At 44.0% G+C, this 24,122-nt stretch overlaps 2 protein-coding genes across 9 annotated transcripts in view; one reads left to right on the top strand and one right to left on the bottom strand.

Annotated features, from left to right (window-relative positions):
• The window catches only part of PTAFR (platelet activating factor receptor), a 49,007-nt gene extending 39,588 nt beyond the window's left edge, over nucleotides 1–9,419 (top strand). For all 8 annotated transcript variants that reach the window (XM_057702297.1, XM_057702322.1, XM_057702287.1 and 5 more), the window contains one exon: nucleotides 1,998–9,419. In XM_057702297.1, coding sequence (XP_057558280.1) covers nucleotides 1,998–3,072 — 1,075 coding nt within the window. In that variant the 3' untranslated portion in view covers nucleotides 3,073–9,419. The remainder of the gene's footprint in view (nucleotides 1–1,997) is intronic.
• Nucleotides 9,420–21,930: 12,511 nt separating this feature from the next.
• Nucleotides 21,931–22,451, bottom strand: LOC130861231 (translationally-controlled tumor protein-like). Its single transcript, XM_057749891.1, has one exon. The coding sequence runs from the start codon at nucleotides 22,449–22,451 to the stop codon at nucleotides 21,933–21,935; it is 519 nt and encodes a 172-aa protein (XP_057605874.1). The 3' UTR covers nucleotides 21,931–21,932.
• Nucleotides 22,452–24,122: the final 1,671 nt, after the last annotated feature.

Below are 24,122 nucleotides of genomic sequence, written 5' to 3'. Positions count from 1 at the left end.
CCTATTCTGTAAAATGGGGATTTCACTTCCTATCTCAAAGGGCTTTTGTGAGACTCAAAGGAGGCAGTGCTCGTGGAAGCACCGAGCAGGGTGCTTGGCTCCAGAAGAGGTGCTCCTAAGTGTCAATCGTCTTCCATGTTTCTCACTGCCAGTTCCCTGCTCTCTTCTCTGTACTATCATATATGATGAGCCTTGCTTGATCCCAACTGAGACTCTTGCCATCCCATCCCCCTCAGCTGCAACACAAACATCACAAGGGCTTCCAGGCTCATGTGATGGCAACATCGTGGGAGGAACAAGAGGGGAGGGAAGGGAGAAACTGGTTTTGATGGACAGTGGATGGGGGCAAAGAACTGTTGAAAATGAACCAGATTTTGGGTAGTGCGATTATGGCTACTTGTACTCTTCTTTAATATGTAGTTGAATCTTGAACAACGCAGAAGTTAGGGGCGCCACCCTCCCTGCAGTTGAAAATCTGCTTATAACTTTATAGTCAGCTCTCTTTCTATGGGGTTTCACATCTATGGGTTCAACCAACCATGGACTGTGTTGTGTTGTAGTATGTATTTAATTTTAAAAAATCCATGTATAAGTGGACCCACACAGTTCAAACCTGTGTTGTTCAAAGGTCAACCGTACTTAAAAAAGAAACAAACTTTTCTTTTGAAATAATTTTAGGTCTTCAAAAAAGTTGCAAAATAGTACAGAGTTCATTTTGTACCCCTCACCCAACATTCTCAATTGATAAGACCATAGTACAGTGATCAAAACCAGGAACTGAACATGGATACAGTATTATCTAAATTATAGACTTTATTTGAACTTCACCAGTTTTCCCCTAACGATTTGTGTGTTCCGGATACAATTCAAGATCCCACATTGCACTTAGTTGTGCTGGGTCTCCTTAACAGCCTCTCATCTTCGATAGTTCCTCAGTTTTTACCTGTCTTTCGTGACCTTGATACTTTTGATCATTTTGTTGAATGTTGCACAATTTGTGTTTGTCTAATGTTTTCTGATGACTAAATTGAGGTTATGCATTTTTGGCAAGAATACCACAGAAGCGATGCTGTGTCCTTGTCAGTATATCGTACCAGGGTTACACGATGTTGACATGTCTTACCAACGATGGTGCTACTCTTGATTACTTGGTTAAAGTATTGTCTATTGGGTTTCTCCACTGTATACTTTTCTTTTAAAATTATATTTAAAAGTTTAAAATTACTAAAGCAATGCACACTCCTAAAAAGTTTATACAGACAAACAAATATAAAGTAAATATACTTCCCACCAAGCCCACCTCATCTTCCCAGAGGTTACTCACCACTATCAGTGCTTTGAGGTGTATCTTTCTAGATCATTTTCTATATCATATACACATATATAATGGGGTCATACCAGCTTTTTTGTTTTGTTTTATTTAACAATATTATCCAGGGACAACTTTCCATGTCAATAAATTAGATCTAACTCGCTCTTTCTAATTAGCTACTATTTAATTCTCTAGGTGACCCTAATATACATCTCTGTATTTTCCAGATTTTGTATGAGCACATGAGTTATTTTTTTAAAAATAGAACATTTTACCAACAAAGATTTTATCTCAAAGTTCATCAATAGAAAAATATTCAAATTTTGTCAAAAATTAACAACTTTATAATTTAAATTTTTAAAATAAATTTTCACCTATTTCATTACCAGGAATAGATTATCTAAAACTTTAAGTCAAAACAAGCTAAAGAATAAAAAAGTATATTTTAAAATGGAACAAGAGAAAAGAAACTGAACTGGCACTGATTTTATTGAATCTCAGAGGCCATTCATTTAAAAAACATGCCATTATTTTATGTCGGAAGAAAAAAAAATTACTGATTAATTGGAAAATGCCATCAATTTCAAAGTGTTTAAAGTGTGCAAAATGGGAGTCTTGGAACTGAGTAAATAAAATAGTCCCTTGTTAGCCCTTCATTAACGGGAATTTCTGTGTGGTCTTCTAGGCACAGGCAGGATCCTATGACCAGCTACCTCTTCCAGTCCATAGCAATGGAGCCAAATGATTCCTCTCGTGTGGACTCTGAGTTCCGATACACCCTCTTCCCAATTTTTTACAGCATCATCTTTGTGCTGGGGGTCATCGCCAATGGCTATGTGCTGTGGGTCTTTGCCCGCCTGTATCCTTCCAAGAAATTCAATGAGATAAAGATCTTCATGGTGAACCTCACCATGGCTGACCTGCTTTTCCTGGTCACCCTGCCCCTGTGGATCATCTACTACCATCACAATGGCGACTGGATTCTTCCCGAATTCTTGTGCAATCTGGCTGGCTGCTTCTTCTTCATTAATACCTACTGCTCAGTGGCCTTCTTGGCTGTCATCACTTATAACCGCTTCCAGGCGGTGACACAGCCCATCAAGACTGCTCAGGCCACCACTCGCAAGCGTGGCATCCTTTTGTCCCTGATCATCTGGGTAGCCATTGTGGCCGCTGCATCCTACTTCTTCGTCCTAGACTCCACCAATATGGTGCCCAACAAGACCGGCTCGGGCAACATCACACGCTGCTTTGAGCATTACGAGAAGGGCAGCATCCCAGTCCTCAGCATCCACATCTTCCTCGTGCTCAGCTTCTTCCTTGTCTTCCTCATCATCCTCTTTTGCAACCTGGTCATCATCCGCACGCTGCTCACACAGCAGGTGCAGATGCAGCGCAACGCAGAGGTCAAACACCGGGCTCTCTGGATGGTCTGCACGGTCCTTGCTGTGTTCATCATCTGCTTCGTGCCCCACCACATTGTGCAGCTTCCCTGGACCCTGGCTGAGCTGGGCTTCCAGGACAGCGACTTCCACCAGTCTATTAACGATGCACATCAGGTCACTCTCTGCCTCCTTAGTACCAATTGTGTCTTAGACCCTGTCATCTACTGTTTCCTCACCAAGAAGTTCCGCAAGCACCTCACGGAGAAGTTCTACAGTATGCGCAGCAGCCGGAAATGCTCCCGGGCCACCACGGAGACTGGCACTGAAGTGGTCATGCCGCTCAAACAGGTCCCTGTCAATTCTGTCAAAAATTAGTCTTGGATTTTTGGGGCCTAGGGGGTTATCCTCCAGGGATATCATGGACTGACCTGGGGGAGGAATGGGTGTCTGCTGTGGCGCTGGCACCTCCTCCCTGGGCACTGGTGGCCCATTGGGTATGGAGGCTACCTCACCAAGGTGGGGATGCTGGCAGAGCCAGACTGCTGGGAAATCCAGAACTTGAATGAGTCCCTTCAGCCACCTTTGGGCACATGCCATAATAACCTTTGTTGGTAACCTCATCCTGAGCGCCTGAGTCTGATAGCTCTGGAAGGAGTGTCGGGGCCAGGGGCTGTCCTTGGGGGCAGACCCTGAGCTACCCCGTTCACCCTACCAGGACAAAAGTCCCAAGTGAGTAAGGCAATCACTCCCTTTATCACTAACAAGGCAGAGAAGAGGTTTTGGGAAAGGGATGCTTCCCTGGCTGTGTGGCACTATCTTTGGCACAGACTTTTGGAGCTAGGATGGTACCACCCAGTCTCCACCCAAAGGCACAAGGTCTTTGTGACACTTCTTAGGGGAAGTGGCTTGGTGCAACCTTCTCCTGAGCCATGCCACAACCTGTACTGAATGGTGACCAGAGAAGATAAACCATGCATAAACCGGAAGCTAGGGCAGGGAGCCTGTCTCCTGAGGCAGATGTGTCTTTCCGCACAGGCCTCACCTCAAGCCCGGGGCAGCACTGGGTCAGCGGGAGAGACACAACTGCCACATCTACTTTCTGTCTCAACAAGGGACCCTGATGAAGTAACTCCTGCAGGACAGCCACTCACTGTGTGTGGGCAAAGGCCCTTCAAAGCCAAATTGGGGCCATCCTCGCCACTGTGATGCCCAGAGGCTTCCACGGGAAAAGACAGTTAGGCGAGAAGTGCCTGCAAGTGGGTGAGGCCTGCAGAGTGGGAGTAGCGTGTCAGCTCCCCTCCCCACCTCACTTTCTGGGAGGCCCCTCTGACTTTGCTTCCAGGAGCTGAGAGGAGCAACTGTAATCCTAAGGGCAGTCAGGCACTTTGAGTTCCAGGTGCAGAAGAGAAGTGGAAAACTTCTCTTGAGGAGCTCTAGATGCCTGAGCCTCCTCTTGCATCCTGAGCACTTGCAACATGAACCTGGCAGCCTCTGACCCAGGGGCTTGGAGGAATCTTCCCTAGTTTCTAGAAATCGTCCTCCTTTCCAGCCAGCGTCCCTACCAAGCTGGGATCCTTATTTCCCACATACTGGGCTGATTTTGATAAATGCCTCCTGGTGGGCCAGAGAGCTGCTTGGGTCTGGGATGGTAGCTGTGGGCTGGACTTAGCAGATGGTGACTAGGTGGATAGTGCAGCAGACTTGAACTTTGGTCTCACAGAGACCCAGGTTCAAGCTGTGGCTTTGTCACTTCCTGCCCAGGGACTGTGAGCTGAATTTCCTACCTCACAGAGTTGTTATGAGGAGCAGGTACCTCTTGGTCAGGGTGAGTGCTCATCCCAGATTCTTCCTTTTGCTGAGAATTTGTTCCCCCTGATCCTCTGATAGGAGCTGAAGGGATGAGAGGTGAGTGTCTGGCTCTAGTGGGGCCAGTCAGGTTCTCCCTTGGGAATAAGCAGCAAGATTCAGGGATGCTCTTTCAGGCTCTGAAGGCCACTTACCTGAACACATGTGAACTCTGGAGCTGTGTGTGTGTGTGTGTCTACATGTGTATGTCTGTGTGTGTAAGGTATGTGTATGGCTGATGGGGCGGGGTGGGGGGGGGGCACCTGCCTGAACATGATAGAGAAAAATGGCTTTGCTCAGAGAGAAGACAGAGATGTGCAGAGCAAAGCAGAGACCAGAGGGAACCGCAGGGGCCTGGAGAGAGGAGGGGGCCGTGCTTCCAGGGGCCTGCTGGCTCCCTTCCTTCAGGCCCAGACCTTCTTGAAGCTCAACATCTGCACCATTTCCTTTGGGTCCTTGTGAGATTCCCTTGTTAGGATACATTCTCTTATTTTGTTAAGCTGATTTGAGCATCTATTACTTGCAACCAAAAGAGCTCTGAATGGGATAAATGCTTGCATGCTAAAGCGCAGTGTTTCTGAAATTTCAGCCATTTGTGTACCCCCCTCATAAATTTTGCAGTATCCATGTAGCATCCATATGTTTACTTAAGAAGTATTTTTCTCTAAATCGAGTCACTTTTTAAAACTTAAACCTATGTAAAAGGATTGTAAATGAAAACAAATGCCACCTGCCACACATAGAAGGTAAACACAAACATAAAACATAAGTATTAAAATCAAAATGTTCTTGGTGTCCTGTCTACAGTCACCTCATATGCCCCATGAGTTGCACAGCACATTTTAGGAAACGTGCTGTGACGTATATAAAGTGCACGGGGTCTGCATTCAGTAAATGCTCAATAAAGAGACAGGCAGTTCCGAGATGGTAACTTGTGACTGCCCCCTTGCTCCTCTCAGAATGTTGCCCCAACACACAACCCAGGATCTCACTCCCACCCAGGCCTGGGGGTGGGGGTGGGGGAGTATTTTAGGTTGTAGCTCATGCTACAGCCCTGATGGTTGCCTCACCACTCTGAATTCAACCACCTTTACTCCCCCTGTGACCTCTGCCTGGTTGTGACCTTCTCAGATGCTTTCTCTTCTTTTTGACCTAGCCCAGAACACCTCCTCCAGGCAGCCTTCCTGAATTCCTCCAGATTGGTTAATTGAGCTAGCAGCATTTTAGGTCTGGGAGAGTGCAACTTTTTTATAACCTAATAACTATTGGGGTTTATCCATTTCATTGTGTTCTTTCCTACCCTGGGGGCAGGAACTGAATCTTTTTTTTTAATTGAAGTATAGTTGAAGGAGCTGAATCTTAATCAGCAGTGTATCCACATTTCTCACATGAGGCCTAGAGATGAGCTCTGTCTATCTCCAAAGCTTCCTGCTTCCCCAGGGTGTAGCATAAGCACATATGGACATACACATGCACTTATTGTGAAGGGTTTAAGAAGACTCTCTAGGGAAGACGAGGAAGGAATTTCATGTATGTTTTTCCAAAGTTCTACATCCATATTCAAAAAAAAAAAAGATGTCAGGGATTTTCAGAGGATCAGAACATTTTAGAGCTGGGAGGGTCCAATTGCTTCATCTTGCTAAAAGGAACGTGGGACTCAGAGGGGCTACGTTATTGCAGAAATTACATAGCATGGAGTGCACTTGTGTCTCTCCCTTCTTGCAATGGTGACAGGATTATAGGAAAAGCTGAGTTATAATTCTCTCAATGAAACATCACCAATCAGGATTTCCGACGATGTTGGACATCAAGAAATCCTCGCCCTGCATTTGCTCTTAATCCCAGGGAACGACCAGTGATCTCACTTAGAGAACATTGGCTCAAGCAAGACCTGGCCCTTTACCTCATCTAGATGAATCACAAACACAAGAGTAGTAAGTGTAGGTCACTGTTGACTAGAACTGGGCACATTTGTGCCTATTCTTACTTATCTATGTTATATCTGTGCTTAAGACCTGAGGCCACAAACAGATGTAATAAAACCCTCTTGTTAAAACACTTGCTTTTTGTGCATACTTGGTATTTCTGTAATACATATCATGTTTCCCCTGATATCCTACCAGCAAGCCATCCTCCCATCTACCCAGTCATCTATCCATCCATCCATCCATTCATCCATCCATCCATGCATCCATCCATCCATACACCCATCCATCTAGGTATCCAACAAATACCTATGGAGTACCTATTTTGGTCCAGTATTTCTACTATCTCACTGTAACCTTACACACTCCTTGAAAGGTATGTGATTCAGTCCCCACAGGAATCAATAAAATAAATAAGGACCTGAGCTGACTGAATAAGACAGTGGCTGCCTCCCAGGTACTTGGTACAGAAGGAAAGGGCCTACTTTTTGGTGAGCTCCAGATATTTGCTTGCCACTTTCACAAATCTTATCTCATTGAGTCCTCACAACTACTGTACAGAATTAATATTTTTCATGCCCATTTTACAGATGGGGAAATTGAGGCTCAGAGGGCTTCAGTGATTTGTAAGGGTACATGAGCTAGTAAGTGGCAGAATAATATTCAAACCCAGATCTGCCTTAGTAAATATGGGTCCCTTCCCTTCTTTCCTCTCCCTGTTTGACTGTACCCTCACCCAAGCCCCTTTAGGCACTGTCCTAGCTTTGATGTATGCTGGGATAGGGGTCTCTTGAGGGGAATAGCAATTGGTAAAGGCCCCACCTTGCTGTCTGAGGGCTCCTGTGTTCCCCATGCAGGCTGAGGCCCCAGCAGCAATGACTTTTTTCTGAGCTGAGGCTCCAGTGATCAGTTAAGGAGGGCACTCCTGCAGTGGGTGGTATATGTGAACGCAGTGTTACAAAGAACTTCTGGAGCCAGGGTGTCACTGTCCCTGAAGCTAGAAGGTCACCTGAATCCTGACATTTCTGCAAGAGGAGGGAAAGGGGTGAGTGAATAGTCAACAGCTGCTGAGCACCGACGGGGTGGCAGGCACTGTGAAGGAAAGCCGTGTCCTTACTTATGGATGGAAATCTTTCCTCTGCCTGAATTACTTTCCCCCCAGTTATATGGATGGCTCACTCCCTCACCTTCAAGACCTTGCTCAAATGTCCCCTTCTCAGTGAGGCCTGAGATCGTCTCATTTAAAACAGAAGCTGAGAGAGGCAAGTGCTTCCCCAAGGCCACACAGCGATCAGCTGGGTCATGTCCAAAGGCCATGGACTTTCCACTCTATCACATTGACTTTCTCTGCAGACATCCTTCATGACATAGGATGTGAAGGCTAATACCTTCCTATTTTCCAGATAAGAAAAACAAGTATCAAGGAAGGAAATGACTTATGCAAAGTCACATAAAAATAACTTGCTAGAACTGAGACGCATAGGTCCTTTTTTTAACCCCCATTTTGTAAGATGCTTCTCTCATCTATTTTTCCATCTGAATGCATGTTATTTTCCTTCATCACCATTCTCCAGTCCTATCCCCCACGATAGTTCTAGTGCGTTCAATACATATCTTTGACTTTTATGCATCCTCGGAAAATGTAGTGTTATTTTTCATGCCTATTCATTTCAAATTTACATAAAAGGCATGGTTTACGTAAATTAGGCTATGGACCTCATTCTGTGTATCATTTTTTTTCCACTCAGCATTGCTTTTACGATGTAACCATGTTGAAGTGCAGACACCTGGTTCATTGATGCAAACATCTGCCTGGTCCTCCATCATGGGCATCTACATTTTATTTACCCATTCCCCGGCAATGGACACTTAGGTTGCCTTCAATTCCCTTCTCTATACAAAGGATGCTGTGAGGAAAGCCTTCCAGATGTTCCCCCATGGACCAGTGTAAGAATTTCCCTGGAATGTATACCTTGAGGTGACAGCGCTAGGTCATAGGCTACACACATACTTAACTGGCTGAAGAACTGCCATCTCTTCTGCAGTGGCCGCACCAGGCTACACTCCCCCCATAATCACATGAGAGCTTCTATTGCCCCAGATCTCCACCCACACTTGGTGTTGTCCCACTTTCAAATGGCTGGTAAGTATAAAGTAAAATCATGTATTTAGTTTGAATTTCTCTCGGATTACTAATGGGTTTGTAATCATGTTCTTGTTCCCCATTTGAGTTTGAATGCGGATACTTTCGACTCCAAAGCCTACACAGTGTCACATAGTGATCAATAAAGTAGCCTCTGGGGCTGCATGGCCAGGGTTCAATTTCTGACTCAAGAGGTTAGTCTGTGATTTAACCTCTTTGGGCCTCTGTTTCTTCATCTGTAAAATGATGTTACTGCCAACATAATAGGATGGTTTTGAGGATTTAAAATTGCTTAGAACAGTACCTGGCACAGAATAAGTACTTGGTAAATGCTATATGTTGTCTCCATGAAGCCTCCTTTTCCACTCTCCCCATCTCCTCCCATCTCCCTGACCACTTTTCAAGAAGTTCATATTACGCATTCATATGAATTTTCCTTAGAATTGTGAAACTGTTAAAAAGAGTGATAAAAACAAGACAACAGACCCCCAATGGAGTCACTTATGCTAAACCGCAAGTCACCAAACCAAGACTTAGTACCTAACTTGATTGCAGGTAAGCCTCTCCCAGAAAGGGAATCTTAAACCAGTCAATCTGAAATTACCTAATCAGCACTAGTGAGGTCATCTGCCTGATATATCCTTGCCTTCCCTGGCCCCTAAAAGGAAGGCGAGCTTGCCACAACCCATCTGCTTTTTGTTAGTAAAACTTCCTTGTCCCCCGCTCCCTTCTGCCTGTAAAAATCTTTGATTTTGTACAGCTCCTTTCTCTCTGTTAGATGGGGCACTACTTAATTCATGAATCATTGAATAAAGCCAATAAGATGTTTATAATCTACTCAGTTAAATTTCATTTTTTTAACAGGAGGAACAGAGTGTGATTAGTCTGGCTTTCTTTTTATTTAATTTCCCAGGTCATTCTAAAATACATTCAGAGAGTGTTTTAAGAAGAATTGCCACATGCATGAGTCAGGGGATTTTGGCCTTTGGAAAGAAACTGTGAATCAGTTCCTTAAAAGAAAGGATGGGGCATTAAAGGACACTATCAACAGAGTTAAAAGGCAGCCCATTGAATGGGAGAAATTATTCACAAATCATACATCTTATAAGAGATTGATATGCAGAATATATAAAGAGCTCCTACAATTCAACAATAAAATACCAACAAGTCATTTAAGAAATGGGTTAAAGGACTTGAATAAACATTTCTCCAAAGAAGATATACAGGTAGTCAACAAGCACATGAAAAAATGCTCAACATCACAAATCATTAGGGGAATGCAAATCAAAACCATGAGGAGATGAAGACAGAAGATAAGAAATGCAAAGGCTGTGGAGAAATGGAATCCTGTGCATTACTGGTTGGAACGGAGAACGGTACAGCTGCTGTGGAATACAGCATGCAGTTCCTCAAACACTTAAACACAGAATTACCATATGATCCTGTAATTGCACTTCTGATTACATACCCAAAAGAACTGAAAGCAGGGCTTTAACACCAACGTTCATAGCCGCAATACTCGCAACAGCCAAAGGTGGAAGCAACCCGAGTGTCCACAGAGGGATGAATGGATAAACAAAATGTAGTGTATACATACAATGGAATATTCTTCAGCCTTAAAAAGGCAGGAAATTCTGACACATCCTGCAGTGGGGACGAACCCTGAGGACATTACGATAAGTGAAATAAGCCAGTCACAAAAAGACAAATGCTGTATGATTCCACTTGTATGAGGTGCCTAGAGCAGTAAATTCAGAGAAACAGAAGGTAGAATGGTGGTTGGCAGGGCTGGGGGAGAGGGGAGTGGGGAGTTATTGTTTAGTGGCTATGGAGTTTCAGTTTGGGAAGATGAAAAAATTTTAGGGATGGATGGTGGTGATCGTTGCACAACGATCTGTAAGTGCCACGAAACTGTACACTTAAAAATGGCTACAATAGTAAATTTTATATTAACATACACATACACATGCACAACTTGGAAAAAAGTCGGGGGAGGATAGGGTAGGAAGAAGTGAGGTGAGGAGAGAGAAATTCAGACTCCCAAAGGAGCTGTTCTCACAGTGGGTCCATCCTGTTCAAGGTGGGGTTGCCTGCCATGGAATCAACAAACTCTGCTTGAGTTACTGTGTGTGAAAGAGATTATTCAATAAAATTCTACACACGTGATATTTTTACGTGTGGTTGTCTGAGGCACAATGAAAAGAAAATGGGTGTCGGTGTACATACACAATGGAATAGTACTCAACCATAGAAAAGAATGAAATAACGCCATTTGCAGCAACATGTTCGGACCTAGAGATTGTCATACTGAGTGAAGTAAGTTAAAGACAGATATCATATGCTATCGCTGATATATGGAATCTAAAAAAAATGGTGCATGGGTGATGCCTTAGAGGGCCGGGACGGGGAGTGTTGGGGGGAGTCGTGGAAGGCAGGGGATATGGGGATATGTGTATAAATATAGCTGATTCACTTTGGTGTACCTCATAAGCTGGTACAAGTGTGTAAAGCAATTATATTCCAATAAAGAGCTTTAAAAAAATTAAAAAAAAATAAAAAAAGTAAAAAAAATGGTACAAATGAACCTATTTATAAAACAGAAATAGAATCACAGATGTAGAAAACAAACTTATGGTTACCAAGGGGGGACGGGGTGGGGGGGGGCCGGGATGGATAAATTGGGAGATTGGGATTGACATATACACACTACTATATATAGAATAGATAACTAATAAGAACCTACTGTAGAGCACAGGGAACTCTACTCAATACTCTGTAATGACCTATAGGGAACTAGAATCTAAAAAAGAGTGGATACATGTATATGCAGAACTGATTCACTTTGCTGTACAGCAGAAACTAACACCACACTGTAAATCAACTATACTCCAACAAAAATTAATTAAAAAAAAAAAAGAGAATGGGTGTCCTTCTCTCATTTCCCCAGTGTTCAATGACTGCCCATCACAGGCAGCACTCTGCCATGTGCTGTGGGGACAAAAAAAGATAAAGTCTCTACCCTCACACTCTAGCAAGCAGCAGATGTGTTAAAAATGCAATAGCATGTTATGTTTGCTATTCAGCGGTGCTAGAGCCAGGTCATCCCGGCTTGTGAGGGTCCACTGTGAGCATCTCTTCCCAACTCTGTTCAGAGATGTCTTGCTGCTAGCTTGGCTAAGTATTTACACCACAGAAATCAGCAAATGCTACAAATCTTTTGAATCTCAGCTCCATCACTGGCTGTGTAATCCTGGGGAAATCACTTCACCTCCACAGCCTCAGTTTCCTTATTTGCAAAATGGATATAATAAACATCAGTTCTCTTCTCTTCTATCTCCTAGGAAGAGGATAATTTGACACTTGGAATGCAACACTGGTTGTTCTTGAATGACAGGAAGCCTGTCTCTCCTCAGATTAACTGCTGATACCCCTACCCCGTCTCCTCAACTGGCACCGATGTTGCTGCAGGCTGGGGGTTGTCTAGAGAGGGCAGTAACTTATATTGCCCTTGGGGTACCAGGTCATTATGTACCCTGTGGGCACTAGGGAGAGGGAGGGGGAGGCTAGAAACGGAGGAGATGATCATTGCGCTCCGTAGTTCAATGTCTCATTGTTATATAATAATCAATATTGATCTTGCAGCCGGCAACATAATGGATGTTTCACAGCACATGAATTTTAACTACAGCAGCAGGCAAAACTTGTTCAGGAAGGCAAGATGGGGAATGGGGAAGAACGTTGGCCTTGGAGTTAGATCTAGATTTGTCTCCCAGTTCTGTCATCACTAGCTGTTTGGCCTTAGGAAACTGAATCTCTGAGCCTCAGTTTCTTCAACTGTAAAAGCGGAGATGATGACAGCTACTGCACAGATGTGTTAGAAGGCGAGGGGGAGGTGATGGAGATGAAACCACTTTGTAAACTGTCAAGGACCATTACGTGTGCCATGGAATGTGAGCAGTTAACTGCGGCGATCTTGCCGGCTACCTAATACCTATTCTCTCCCTACTCCAAAGCAGAAGAACCCCTATTTTATTTGAAGTAACAATGCATCCAGCTTAAAGACTATATTTCCTTATAGCTACAGGGAACCAGCCTTGTGACTGTTCCAGCCAATGAGATGTAAGTGAAAGAGGTTTTTTGTGTGTTTTTTTTCCTTTTTTGGTTTTTTTTCAATTGAACTATATTTGCTTTACAATGTTGTGTTAGTTTCTGCTGTAAACCAAAGTGAATCAGTTCTACATACACATATGTCCACTCTTTTTTAGATTTCCTTCCCACTTGGGTCACTACAGAGCACTGAGCAGAGTTCCCTGTGCTATACAGTAGGTTCTCATTAGTTATCTATTTTATACATAGTAGTGTGTACATGACAATCTCAATCTCCCAATTCGTCCCACCTCTCCATCCCCCCTTGGTAACCATAAGTTTGTTTTCTACATCTGTGACTCTGTTTCTGCTTTACAAATAAGTTCATCTGTACCATTTTTCTAGATTCCACATATAAGCGATATTATATGATATTTGTCTTTCTCTTTCTGACTGCAGAGATGTAAGTGAAAGAGCCGATAGGACTTCTGGAAGTGTTACTTCAAGGGCGTTGACTCAGCTCAGTAAGCCTCTTCTGCCTTTCCCTCTTTTTTTCTTCTCACCTGGAATTTGGTGCTCCAACAGCCATCTTTGGCCTTGAAGTGACCTTGAAAATGGAAGCTCTTTGCCATGACGGTAGAACAGAATGATACAAGGATCCTGGGCCCATGATATTGGTGGAATACTATTCTTGTCCTCTATTGCCTACCTCTGGACCACTTCTGAGAGAGAAACAAAATTCTCTCTTGTTTAAGTCCCTGTTATTCTGGATTTCCTGTTACACGCAGCTAAATCTCACCTCTACGAATATTGCTGGGTGGCACTGTGGGAGACACAAGGGAAGAGGAGCCGCCTCTTATGGACCACATGCCCTGGGCTCAAGTGTTTTACACATTTAGGAGGTTTCAGTGCTTCCACTTCTCAGCAACATTCAACTCTGTTAACCATTCCTTTCTTCTTAAAACTCTCATCCCCCTGGATTCTGTGACCTCACATTTCCTTGGTGTTTGTGGGGTCTCGCTCTCTCTCTCTTTTTTTTTTTTGCATTAAATGCACTTTATTTTTTTTAAGCTCTTTATTGGAATATAATTGCTTTACACACTTGGACCAGTTTTTGAGGTACACCAAAGTGAATCAGCTATATTTATACATATATCCCCATATTCCCTCCCTCCCGCAACTCCCTCCCACCCTCCCTGTCCTGGCCCTCTAAAGCATCACCCATCATCGAGTTGATCTCCCCTTGTTATACAGCAACTTCCCACTAGCTATTTTACATTTGGTAGTGTATCTATGTCTATGCTACTCTCACGTCATCACAGCTTCCCCTTCGCCCCCCACCCCCTCCACCCCAGCCCCATATCCTCAAGTCCGTTCCCTACATCTGCATCTCCACTCTTGCCCTGTCACTGGGTTCATCACTACCATTTCTTCAGGTTCCATATATATGACTTAGCATGCGGTATTTGTTTTTCCCTTTCTGGCTTACTTCGCTCTGTATGACAGTCTCTAGGTCTATCCACCTCATTACACATAGTTCAATTTTGTTCCTTTTTATGGCTGAGTAATATTCCATTGTATATATGTGCCACATCTTCTTTATCCATTCATCTGTTAATGGGCATTTAGGTTGCTTCCATGTCCTGGCTATTGTAAATAGTGCTGCAATGAACATTGTGGTACGTTTCTTTCTGGATTATGGTTTTCTCTGGGTATATGTCCAGTAGTGGGATTACTGGGTCATATGGTAGTTCCCTTTTTTTAATTATTTTTTATTTTTTATTTTTATTTTTTTTGGTAGTTCCCTTTTTAGTTTTTTAAGGAACCTCCAAACTGTTTTCCATAGTGGCTGTACCAACTTACATTCCCACCAACAGTGCAGGTTGGTTCCCTTTTCTCCACACCCTCTCCAATGTTTATTGTTTCTAGATTTTTTGATGATGGCTATTCTGAACAGTGTGAGGTGATACCTCATTGTGGCTTTGACTTGCATTTCTCTAATGATTAGTGATATTGAGCGTCTTATCATATGTTTGTTGGCCATCTGTATGTCTTCTTTGGAGAAATGTTTATTTAGATCTTCCACCCATTTGTGGATTGGGTTATTTGCTTTTTTGGCATTAAGCTGCATGAGCTGCTTATATATTTTGGAGATTAATCCTTTGTCTGTTGTTTCGTTGGCAAGTATTTTCTCCCATGTCTTCTTATCTTGTTTATGGTTTCTTTCACTGTGCAAAAGCTTTTAAGTTTCATTACGTCCTATTTGTTTATTCTTGATTTTATTTCCATGATTCTAGGAGGTGGGTCAAAAAGGATCTTGCTTTGATGGATGTCATAGAGTGTTCTGCCTATGTTTTCCTCTAGGAGTTTTGTAGTGCGTGGCCTTACATGTAGGTCTTTAATCCATTTGGAGTTTATTTTTGTGTATGGTGTTAGGAAGTGTTCTAATTTCATTCTTTTGCATGTAGCTGTCCAATTATCCCAGCACCACTTACTGAAGAGGCTGTCTTTTTTCCATTGTATATTCGTGCCTCCTTTGTCAAACATAAGGTGTCCATATGCGTGTGGCTTTACCTCTGGGTTCTCTATCCTGTTCCATTGATCTACCTTTCTATTTTTGTGCCACTACCATACTGTCTTGATCACTGTAGCCATGTAGTATAGTTTGAAGTCAGGAAGCCCAATTCCACTAACTCTGTCTTTCCTTCTCAAGATTGCTTTGGCTATTCAGGGTCTTTTGTGTTTCCATACAAATCGTAAGATTTCTTGCTCTAGTTCTGTGAAAAATGCTGTTGGTAATTTGATAGGGATTGCATTGAATCTGTAAATTGCTTTGGGTAGTACAGTCATTTTCACAATATTGATTCTTCCAATCCAAGAACATGGTATGTCTCTCCATCTGTTTGTATCGTCTTTGATTTCTTTCATCAGTGTCTTATAGTTTTCTGTGTACAGGTCTTTTGCCTCCTTAGGCAGGTTTATTCCTAGGTATTTTATTCTTTGTATTGCAATGGTGAATGGGAGAGTTTCCTTAATTTCTCTTTCTGTGCTTTCATTGTCAGTGTATAGGAATGCAAGAGATTTCTGTGCATTAATTTTATATCCTGCTACTTTACTAAATTCATTGCTTAGTGCTAGCAGTTTTCTGGTAGAGTCTTTAGGGTTTTCTATGTATAATATCATGTCATCTGCAAAGAATGACAATTTTACTTCTTCTTTTCCAATTTGGATTCCTTTTATTTCATTTTCTTCTCTGATTGCCGTGGCTAAAAGTTCCAAAACTATGTTGAATATTAATGGTGAGAGTGGGCACCCTTGTTTTGTTCCTATTCTTAGAGGGAATTCTTTCAGTTTTTCACTATTTAGAACAATGTTGGCTGTTGGTTTCTCATACATGGCTTTCATTATGTTGAGGTAATTTCCTTCTATGCCCATTTTCTGGAGAATTTTTATCATAAATGGATGTTGAATTTTGTCAAAAGTTTTTCTGTGTCTATTGAGATTATCATATGGTTCTTATCCTTCAATTTGTTAATATGATGAATCACATTGATTGATTTGTGTTTACTGAAGAATCCTTGCATCCCAGGGATAAACCCCACTTGATCATGGTGTACGATCTTTTTAATGTGCTGTTGGATTCTGTTAGCTAGTATTTTGTTGAGGATTTTTGCATCTATATTCATCAGTGATATTGGCCTGTAATTTTCTTTTTTTGTGACATCTTTGCCTGGTTTTGGTATCAGGGTGATGGTGGCCTCGTCAAATGAGTTTAAGAGTGTTCCTCCTTCTGCTATATTTTGAAAGAGTTTGAGAAGGATAGGTGTTAGCTCTTCTCTAAATGTTTGATAGAATTCGCCTATGAATACATCTGGCCCTGGGCTTTTGTTTGTTGGGAGATTTTTAATCCGAGTCTCAATTTCCATACTTGTGATTGGTCTGTTCATATTTTCTATTTCTTCCTCATTCAGTCTTGGAGGATTGTACTTTTCTAAGAATTTATCCATTTCTTCCAGGTTATCCAATTTGTTGGCATATAGTTGCTTGCAGTAGTCTCTCATGATCTTTTGTATTTCTGCAGTGTCAGTTCTTACTTCTCCTTTTTCATTTCTAATTCTGTTGATTTGCATCTTCTCCCTTTTATTCCTGATGAGTCTGGCTAATGGTTTATCAATTTTGTTTATCTTCTCAAAGAACCAGCTTTTAGTTTTATTGATTTTTGCTATTGTTTCCCTCATTTCTTTTTCATTTATTTCTCATCTGATCTTTATGATTTCTTTCCTTCTGCTCCCTTTGGGGTTTTTTTGTTTTTCTTTCTCTAATTGTTTTAGGTGTAAGATTAGGTTGTTTATTCGATATTTTTCTTGTTTCTTGAGGTAGACCGTATTGCTATAAACTTCCCTCCTAGAACCACTTTTGCTGCATCCCATAGGTTTTGGATTGTGTTTTCATTGTCATTTGTTTCTAGGTATTTTTTGATTTCCTCTTTGATTTCTTCAGTGATTTCGTGGTTGTTTAATAGTGTATTGTTTAGTTTCCATGTGTTTGTATTTTTTACAGTTTTTTTCCTGTAATTGATATCTAGTCTCATGGTGTTGTGGTCAGAGAAGATGCTTGATACGATTTCAATTTTCTTGAATTTACTGAGGCTTTATTTGTGACCCAGGATGTGATCTATCCTGGAGAATGTTCCGTGTGAACCTGAGAAGAAAGTGTATTCTGTCATTTTTGGATGGAATGTCCTATAAATATCAATTAAGTTGAGTCATTTAAAGCCTGTGTGTCCTTATTTATTTTCTGCTTGGATGATCTGTCCATTGATGTAAGTGGGGTGTTAAAGTCTCCTACTATTATTGTGTTCCTGTCAATTTTTATGGCTGTTAGCATTTGCCTTATGTATTGAGGTGCTCCTATGTTGGATGCATAGATATTTACGATTGTTATATCTTGTTGTTCTTGGATTGACCCCTTGATCATTATGTAGTTTCCTTCCTTGTCTCTTGTAATAGTCTTTACTTTAAAGTCTAATTTGTCTGATATGAGTATTGCTACTCCAGCTTTCTTTTGACTTCCATTTGCATGGAATATCTTTTTCCATCCCCTTCCTTTCAGTCTATATGTATCCCTTGGTCTGAAGTGGGTTTCTTGTAGGCAGCATATAGAAGGGTCTTGTTTTTGTATCCATTCAGCCAGTCTGTGTCTTTTGGTTAGAGCATTTAATCCATTTACATTTAAGGTGATTATTGACATGTATGTTCCTATTAACATTTTCTTAATTGTTTTGGGTTTGTTTTTGTAGGTCTTTTCTTTCTCTTGTGTTTCCTGCTTAGAAAAGTTCCTTTAGCAATTGTTGTAAGGCTGGTTTGGTGGTGCTGAATTCTTTTAACTTTTGCTTGTCTGTAAAGCCTTTGATTTCTCCATTGAATCTGAATGAGATTCTTGTTGAGTAGAGTATTCTTGGCTGTAGGTTTTTCTTTTTCAGGACTTTCAGTATATCCTGCCACTCCCTTCTGGCCTGCAGAGTTTCTGCAGCAAGAGCAGCTGTTATCCTTATGGGTTTTCCCTTATATGTTATTTGTTGCTTTTCTCTTGCTGCTTTTAATGTTTTTTCTTTTTGTTTAATTGTCATTAGTTTGATTAATATGTGCCTCGGTGTATTTCTCCTTGGGTTTATTCTGTATGGGATTCTCTGAGCTTCATGGACTTGATTAATTATTTCCTTTTCCATGCTGGGGAAGTTTTCCACTATAACCTCTTGAAATATTTTCTTGGACTCTTTCTTTTTTTCTTCTTCTGGAATGCTTATGATGTGAATGTTGGTGTGCTCAATGTTGTCACCAAGGTCTCTGAGACTGTCTTCCATTCTTTTTATTCTTTTTTCTTTTTCCTGCTCTGTGGCAGTTATTTCCCCCATTCTATCTTCCAACTCACTTATTCGTTCTTCTGCCTCAGTTATTCTGCTGTTTATACAATCTAGAGTATTTTTAATTTCAGTTATTTTGTTGTCCATTACTGTTTGTTTGCTCTTTAGTTCTTCTGAGTCCTTATTAAATGTTTCTTGTATTTTCTCTATTTTGCTATCAAGATTTTGGATCATCTTTACTATCATTACTCTGAATTCTTTTTCAGGCATTTTTCCTATTTCCTCTTCATTTATTGATCTTGTGGGTGTATTTTACCTTGTTCCTTCATCTGTGACATATTTTTCTGTCATCTCATTTCATTCCCACTTTGGGTGGGTGGGATTGTGTTCCTGTCCCACTGGGTGTTTGGCCTGAGGTTTCAAGCACTGGAGTTTGTAGGCTGTTGGGTATATCTGGGTCTTTGGTGTTGAGGTGAGAATGTCTGGGAGACCTCACTCTGATGAGTATTTCCTGGCAACTGGGTTTCCCTGTTAGTCTAATGTTTTGGACTCAGAGCTCCCACCTCAGGAGCTCAGGCCTGAACCCGGGCTTGTGAATCAAGATCCCACAAGCCATGTGGAGCAGGAAAAATGAAAAAAATTAAAAAAAAAAAGTAGGAGAACAACAGGACGATAGCAAGATAAAAAATATGATAAGAATAGGAAACTAACAGATGTGTTAGAAAAAATTTGAAAAAAAATAGATGGCGCAACAACTGGAAGGTAAAACAACTGCAATAGCTGAAGTGAGGAGGTGGGAAGAAAAAACAGAAAGAAAAGAAAAAGAAAAGAAAAAGAAAAGCCAGAAAAGGCCTTGGCTGTGGGGGCGGGGCTTAGACAAGGTGGGGAGGTTAGGCAATGGGCAGGGCCTACACTTAGAAAAGGCCCTGGGGGTGGTGGGGAATGGGACTTAGGCCCAGTGAGGCAGAAGGGCCCAGGAATGCCTCTGGTCCTGGGGCAAAGGACTGGGTCCAGGTACCCAGGAGGCTCCCTGGGCCAGAGTTGGTGGGAGAAATGCTAGGCACCTCTCCTAGTCCTCCAATTTCAGAGGGTCCCTCCCCCTTCGGTTCTCTTCTTCCTCACCCCCTCCCTCCTATTCCCCTAGGACCCTCACAGCTGGAGGGGGCACTGGAAGGCAGGAGACCGGACTCTGATGCCCAACAGGCTTCCTAGGGCCAACTGGGCTAGGATAATGCCTGCGGCACTCCCCCAGATCTCCCAGTCTCGTAGGGTCCCTGTCTGCCTCTCTTCCTCTCACCCCACCGCCCCCCAGGTCTCAAGCAGCTGGAGGGGGCCCTGGAGTGTGAAAGACCAGGTCTGTGAGCCTAGCAGGCTTCCCAGGGCTAGTGGACAGGGAGAATACGTTCCCCGCTTCCCTTGATTCTCCAATCCCAGAAGGCCTCCTCCCCTGCCCGCCTCTCCTCTTCTCCCCTGCTTTCCTTCTACACCCCTAGGACCAGTGAGACCTAGAGGGGCCCCTGGAGGACCGAAGACCAGGCCTGGGGGTACAACAGGTCTCCCGGTGCCAAGTGGATAGGGAGATTCCTGCAGCATCTCCCCTGATCCTCTGGTCCTGCAAGGTCCCCCCCATCACTGTCTGCCTCTCTTCCTCTTCCCCTCTCTTCCTTCCCTCCCATGCCTATATGACCCACTCAGCCGGAGAGGGCCCCAGAGACCAAGGGATCATACTCACGAGCCCAGCAGGCCTGCAGGCCCAAGTGGGCAGGGATAAGGTCCTCCGCACCTCCCCTGGTCCTCTGATCCTGGAACGTCCCACCACCAGTCTGCCTCTTTTCCTCTTCCCCTGCCATGCTCCTACGCCCCTGGGGACCAGTGCGTCTGGGAGGGGACCCTAGAGAGCTGGAGACCAGGCCCGGGAGCCCAGCAGGCTTCCCAGGCCAGTGGGCAGTGGAAATGCCTTCCGCTCCTCCCCCAATCCTCTGATCCCAGAGGGTCGCTCCCCCTTTCCGCCTCTCTTCTTCTCCCCCCACCGCTTCTCTCCTGTACTCCTAGGACCAACATCCTGGAGGGGCCTTGGAGGGTGGAGGACCTGCCTGGAAGAAATACCCAGCGGTGCCTCCCTTGTTCTTCTGACCTGGAGAAATCCCTTCCCACCCCCACTGTCTGCCTTTCTCCCTCCCCCTGCCCCCCACCCCCGCCCCGTCCCCAGGACCCACACGCCAGAGGGGGGCCCGGAGAGCGAAGGACCAGGCCCGGGAGCCCAATCGGCCTCCCTGGCCAAGAGAGCAGACGAAACACCCTCTCGCCTCTCTGTCCCACCCCCCCCCCCCCCCCGATCTCAAAGCCCCCAGCCCCACCTGTCTGCCTCTCCGCCTCCTCGCCCCTCCTCCTTCCCTCCCACACCCCCAGGACCCAGGCAGCCCAGAGGGGGCCTTGGAGGGTGGAGGACCCTGCTGGGGAGCCCAGCAGGCTGCCAGGCCCAGGAGCTCATCAGGCCTCCTGGCCTCCTGGGTGGGAGAAACCCAGTTGCAGTTTCCCGATCTCCCCAGCCCCCAGTGGTCCCTCCAGGCAGGAACCTCTCCCCTCACCCAGCCACCCCCCAGGGGTGCTGGTCCAGTCCGCTTCCCCTTCCCCACCCCCCTGACTTCCCCCTGGTCCTACCCGGTTACTCCGGGGTTCCTCAGGTCTCCTTGGGCCTTAGGCCCCCCGCCAGCCTCCGACCCGAATCTATTTGAGGGGAGACGCAATCTCTGTGTCTTCCCATGCTGCCATCTTGACTTGCACTTTATCTTTATACAACCTACATGACATGTTTTTTTCCACAAAAAATGCCTCCACTCCAAATAAATCAACTTCAAAGTAAATGGTGAGGGACTTCCCTGGTGGTGCAGTGGTTAAGAATCCACCTGCCAATGCAGGGGACACGGGTTTGATCCCTGGTCCAGGAAGATCCCACATGCTGCAGAGCAACTGAGCCGATGCGCCATAACTACTGAGCCTGTGCTCTAGAGCCTGCGTGCCACAACTACTGAGCCCACGTGCCACAACTACTGAAGCCCACAGGCCTAGATCTTGTGCTCCACAGCAAGAGAAGCCACCACACTGAGAAGCCCGAGCACTGCAATGAAGAGTAGCTTCTTTTCGGGGCAACTAGAGAAAGCCTGTGTGCAGCAACGAAGAGCCAATGCAGCCAAAAATAAATAAATAAATTTATAAAAAGTAATTCAAACCTTCATCTAAAAAAAAAATTAATAAACAATGAGCTCAAGATGACATCAGTCCCATTTGTCTAAGTCCTGGTGTTGTGTCGATGAAAAGCAGTAGCCAGGCAGTTATGACAACAGATGACAGATGCAAGTAACAGCCAAATTTGTTAACATTTTTCCATTTCTAAACCATTCTTAAAGAAAATCATATATGGGGTCACACCATCCTCACGGTGGTCCAGCAGAGCAACCATGCCATTTGGATTCATGTTTTCATCAATAAAGAACTGGTTGTTTTTGAAATTAGCAAGGATGTGCTTGATTTGTTCTGCAGCCCTTGTCATAAAAGGTTTTACTCTTTCTGGTCTCTGTTCTTCAAGTTTGCCTTTGATTGACTTCATGCCATCTTTGATGTACTTCTGGTAGGCTTCTTTTGCAAAGCTGGTTTCCTGCAAGTGATGGTTCGGGGCAATATCGACACCAGTGACTACTGTGCTTTTGGTACCTTCGCCCTCGGGGTCTTCAGCGGAGGCGTTTCCACCAATGAGCGAGTCATCAGTGTTACCCTCTGTTCTACTGACCGTCTTCGCCTCCACCTCCAGACACAGCCTGTCCATGACCTCCTGGACCTTGTAAATGTCAGAGAATATCTCATCATGGCTGATGAGGTCCCAGTAGATGATCATGATGGGGACTGAGGCAGACAACAGTGGCAGCAGCACTAGCATAGCAGGAACCCGGAGCTCAGAGCAGTAGCCCAAGGGGCTGGGGGGATGGAAAATTGTGGGGTCTCTTTGGATTTTCAAGTGACAGAAACCTTGACTTCTACTGGCTTCAACAACAACATCAAAAGAGTCTATTGTCTTGTTAACTCCAGAATAGTCCAGGAGTAGATATTTGGACCCAGATGAATAGAGGGGTTCAAACAATAGTATGAGGACAGGAATAACATTCAAAATATTTAACAACTGGTCTTGCTCTGTCATTGACCCTCAGAACAGATGTCAGAGGGGATGTCCTGGAAGTTCCCTGCTGGTCCTGACATTAACTCTTTAGTTATTGGATCATGGGGAAATTCAGAGATTGCAGAAGGGTGGCTGGGAGGAAGTGAGGAAATCACTCCTATTCCCAGGGGGCTCTGGGCAGCATTTACTTACCAACAGAAATATTTCAACAATAATCGGCCATTCCAGTGTGTGTACCAGATGAACAGCAGCCGTGTGTTAGGATCTGGTTACTCTTTTCTTCCATCTCTCGGCTGTACTATTCCATACGGACTAGGTTCTCAGACAGTCTCTCTCCCATGGTTGGGGGATGGCTGCCAGTGACTCCCAGGGCTACACTCTTCCTCACTCACATTCAGCAAAGAGGAGCGGGGCTCCTCCCCCTAGCAGCCCTGAGATTTGCTCTGACGGGGCTGGCTGGGATCATATGCCCAATCCTGAGTGATCAATGTGGCTGGGAGTTGGGGGAGGGGGTGGAATGGGGGACTGGCTTAGGCTAGGTCACCTCTCCCACCACTGGAGCCCCAGCTTAGAGTTAGCTTCTTTGGAGTATATAGGCTTAGGATTGAGCTGCTTTCCCCAAAGCAAAATTGGGGTACTATTGTCAAAAGAAGAGGGGGCATATAGTGATTTCCTATTGTTGCTGTAACAAGTTACCACAAACACAGTGGCTGTGAACAATACAATTTATTCTCTTATAATTCTGGACGTCAAAATCTGAAACGGGTCTTATGGGGCCAAAAGCAAGGTGTTGGCAGAGTTGTGTTCCTAGGTCCTAGGGGAGAATCCCTTCCCTTCCTTTTTCTAGCTCCTAGAGGCTACCTACATTCCTTGGCTCATGGCCACATCATTTCAACTTCTGGTTCTGCTGTTACATTTCTTTCTCTGACTCTGACCCTCCTTCTTCCTTTGTGTAAGATCCCTTGTGATTTCATTGGGCCCATCTGGATAATCCAGGGTAATCTCCCCATTCAAAAATCCTTAAGGTAAGCATATCTGCAGAGTTCCTTTTACTATGTAAGGTAACATAGTCACAGAGTCCAGGAATTAGAGCATGGACATCTTTGGGCCAGGGAAATGGAATGAAGGGGGAGGCATTATTCTACCTACCGCAGAGTGGATACTGGAAGGCAAAGGCAACAAGTATCTATTTTCTCTACTTTCCCTGCCACCTCTCCCGCTACTCTTTTTTTTTTTTTTTAATCTTTTGTATCTTTTGCAGGTTCATCCTCCTTTACCTTTTTCTCCCTATTTAGCATTTCTTTTTTTTTTTGGCCACGTAAGCGGCATGCAGGATCTTAGTTCCCTGACCAGGGATCGAACTGCAGACCCCTGCAGTGGAAGCACAGAGTC

Source organism: Hippopotamus amphibius, chromosome 1, assembly GCF_030028045.1.
Source record: "Hippopotamus amphibius kiboko isolate mHipAmp2 chromosome 1, mHipAmp2.hap2, whole genome shotgun sequence".
Classification (NCBI taxonomy): Eukaryota; Metazoa; Chordata; class Mammalia; order Artiodactyla; family Hippopotamidae; genus Hippopotamus; species Hippopotamus amphibius.
This window is presented reverse-complemented; position numbering and strand designations above follow the sequence as displayed.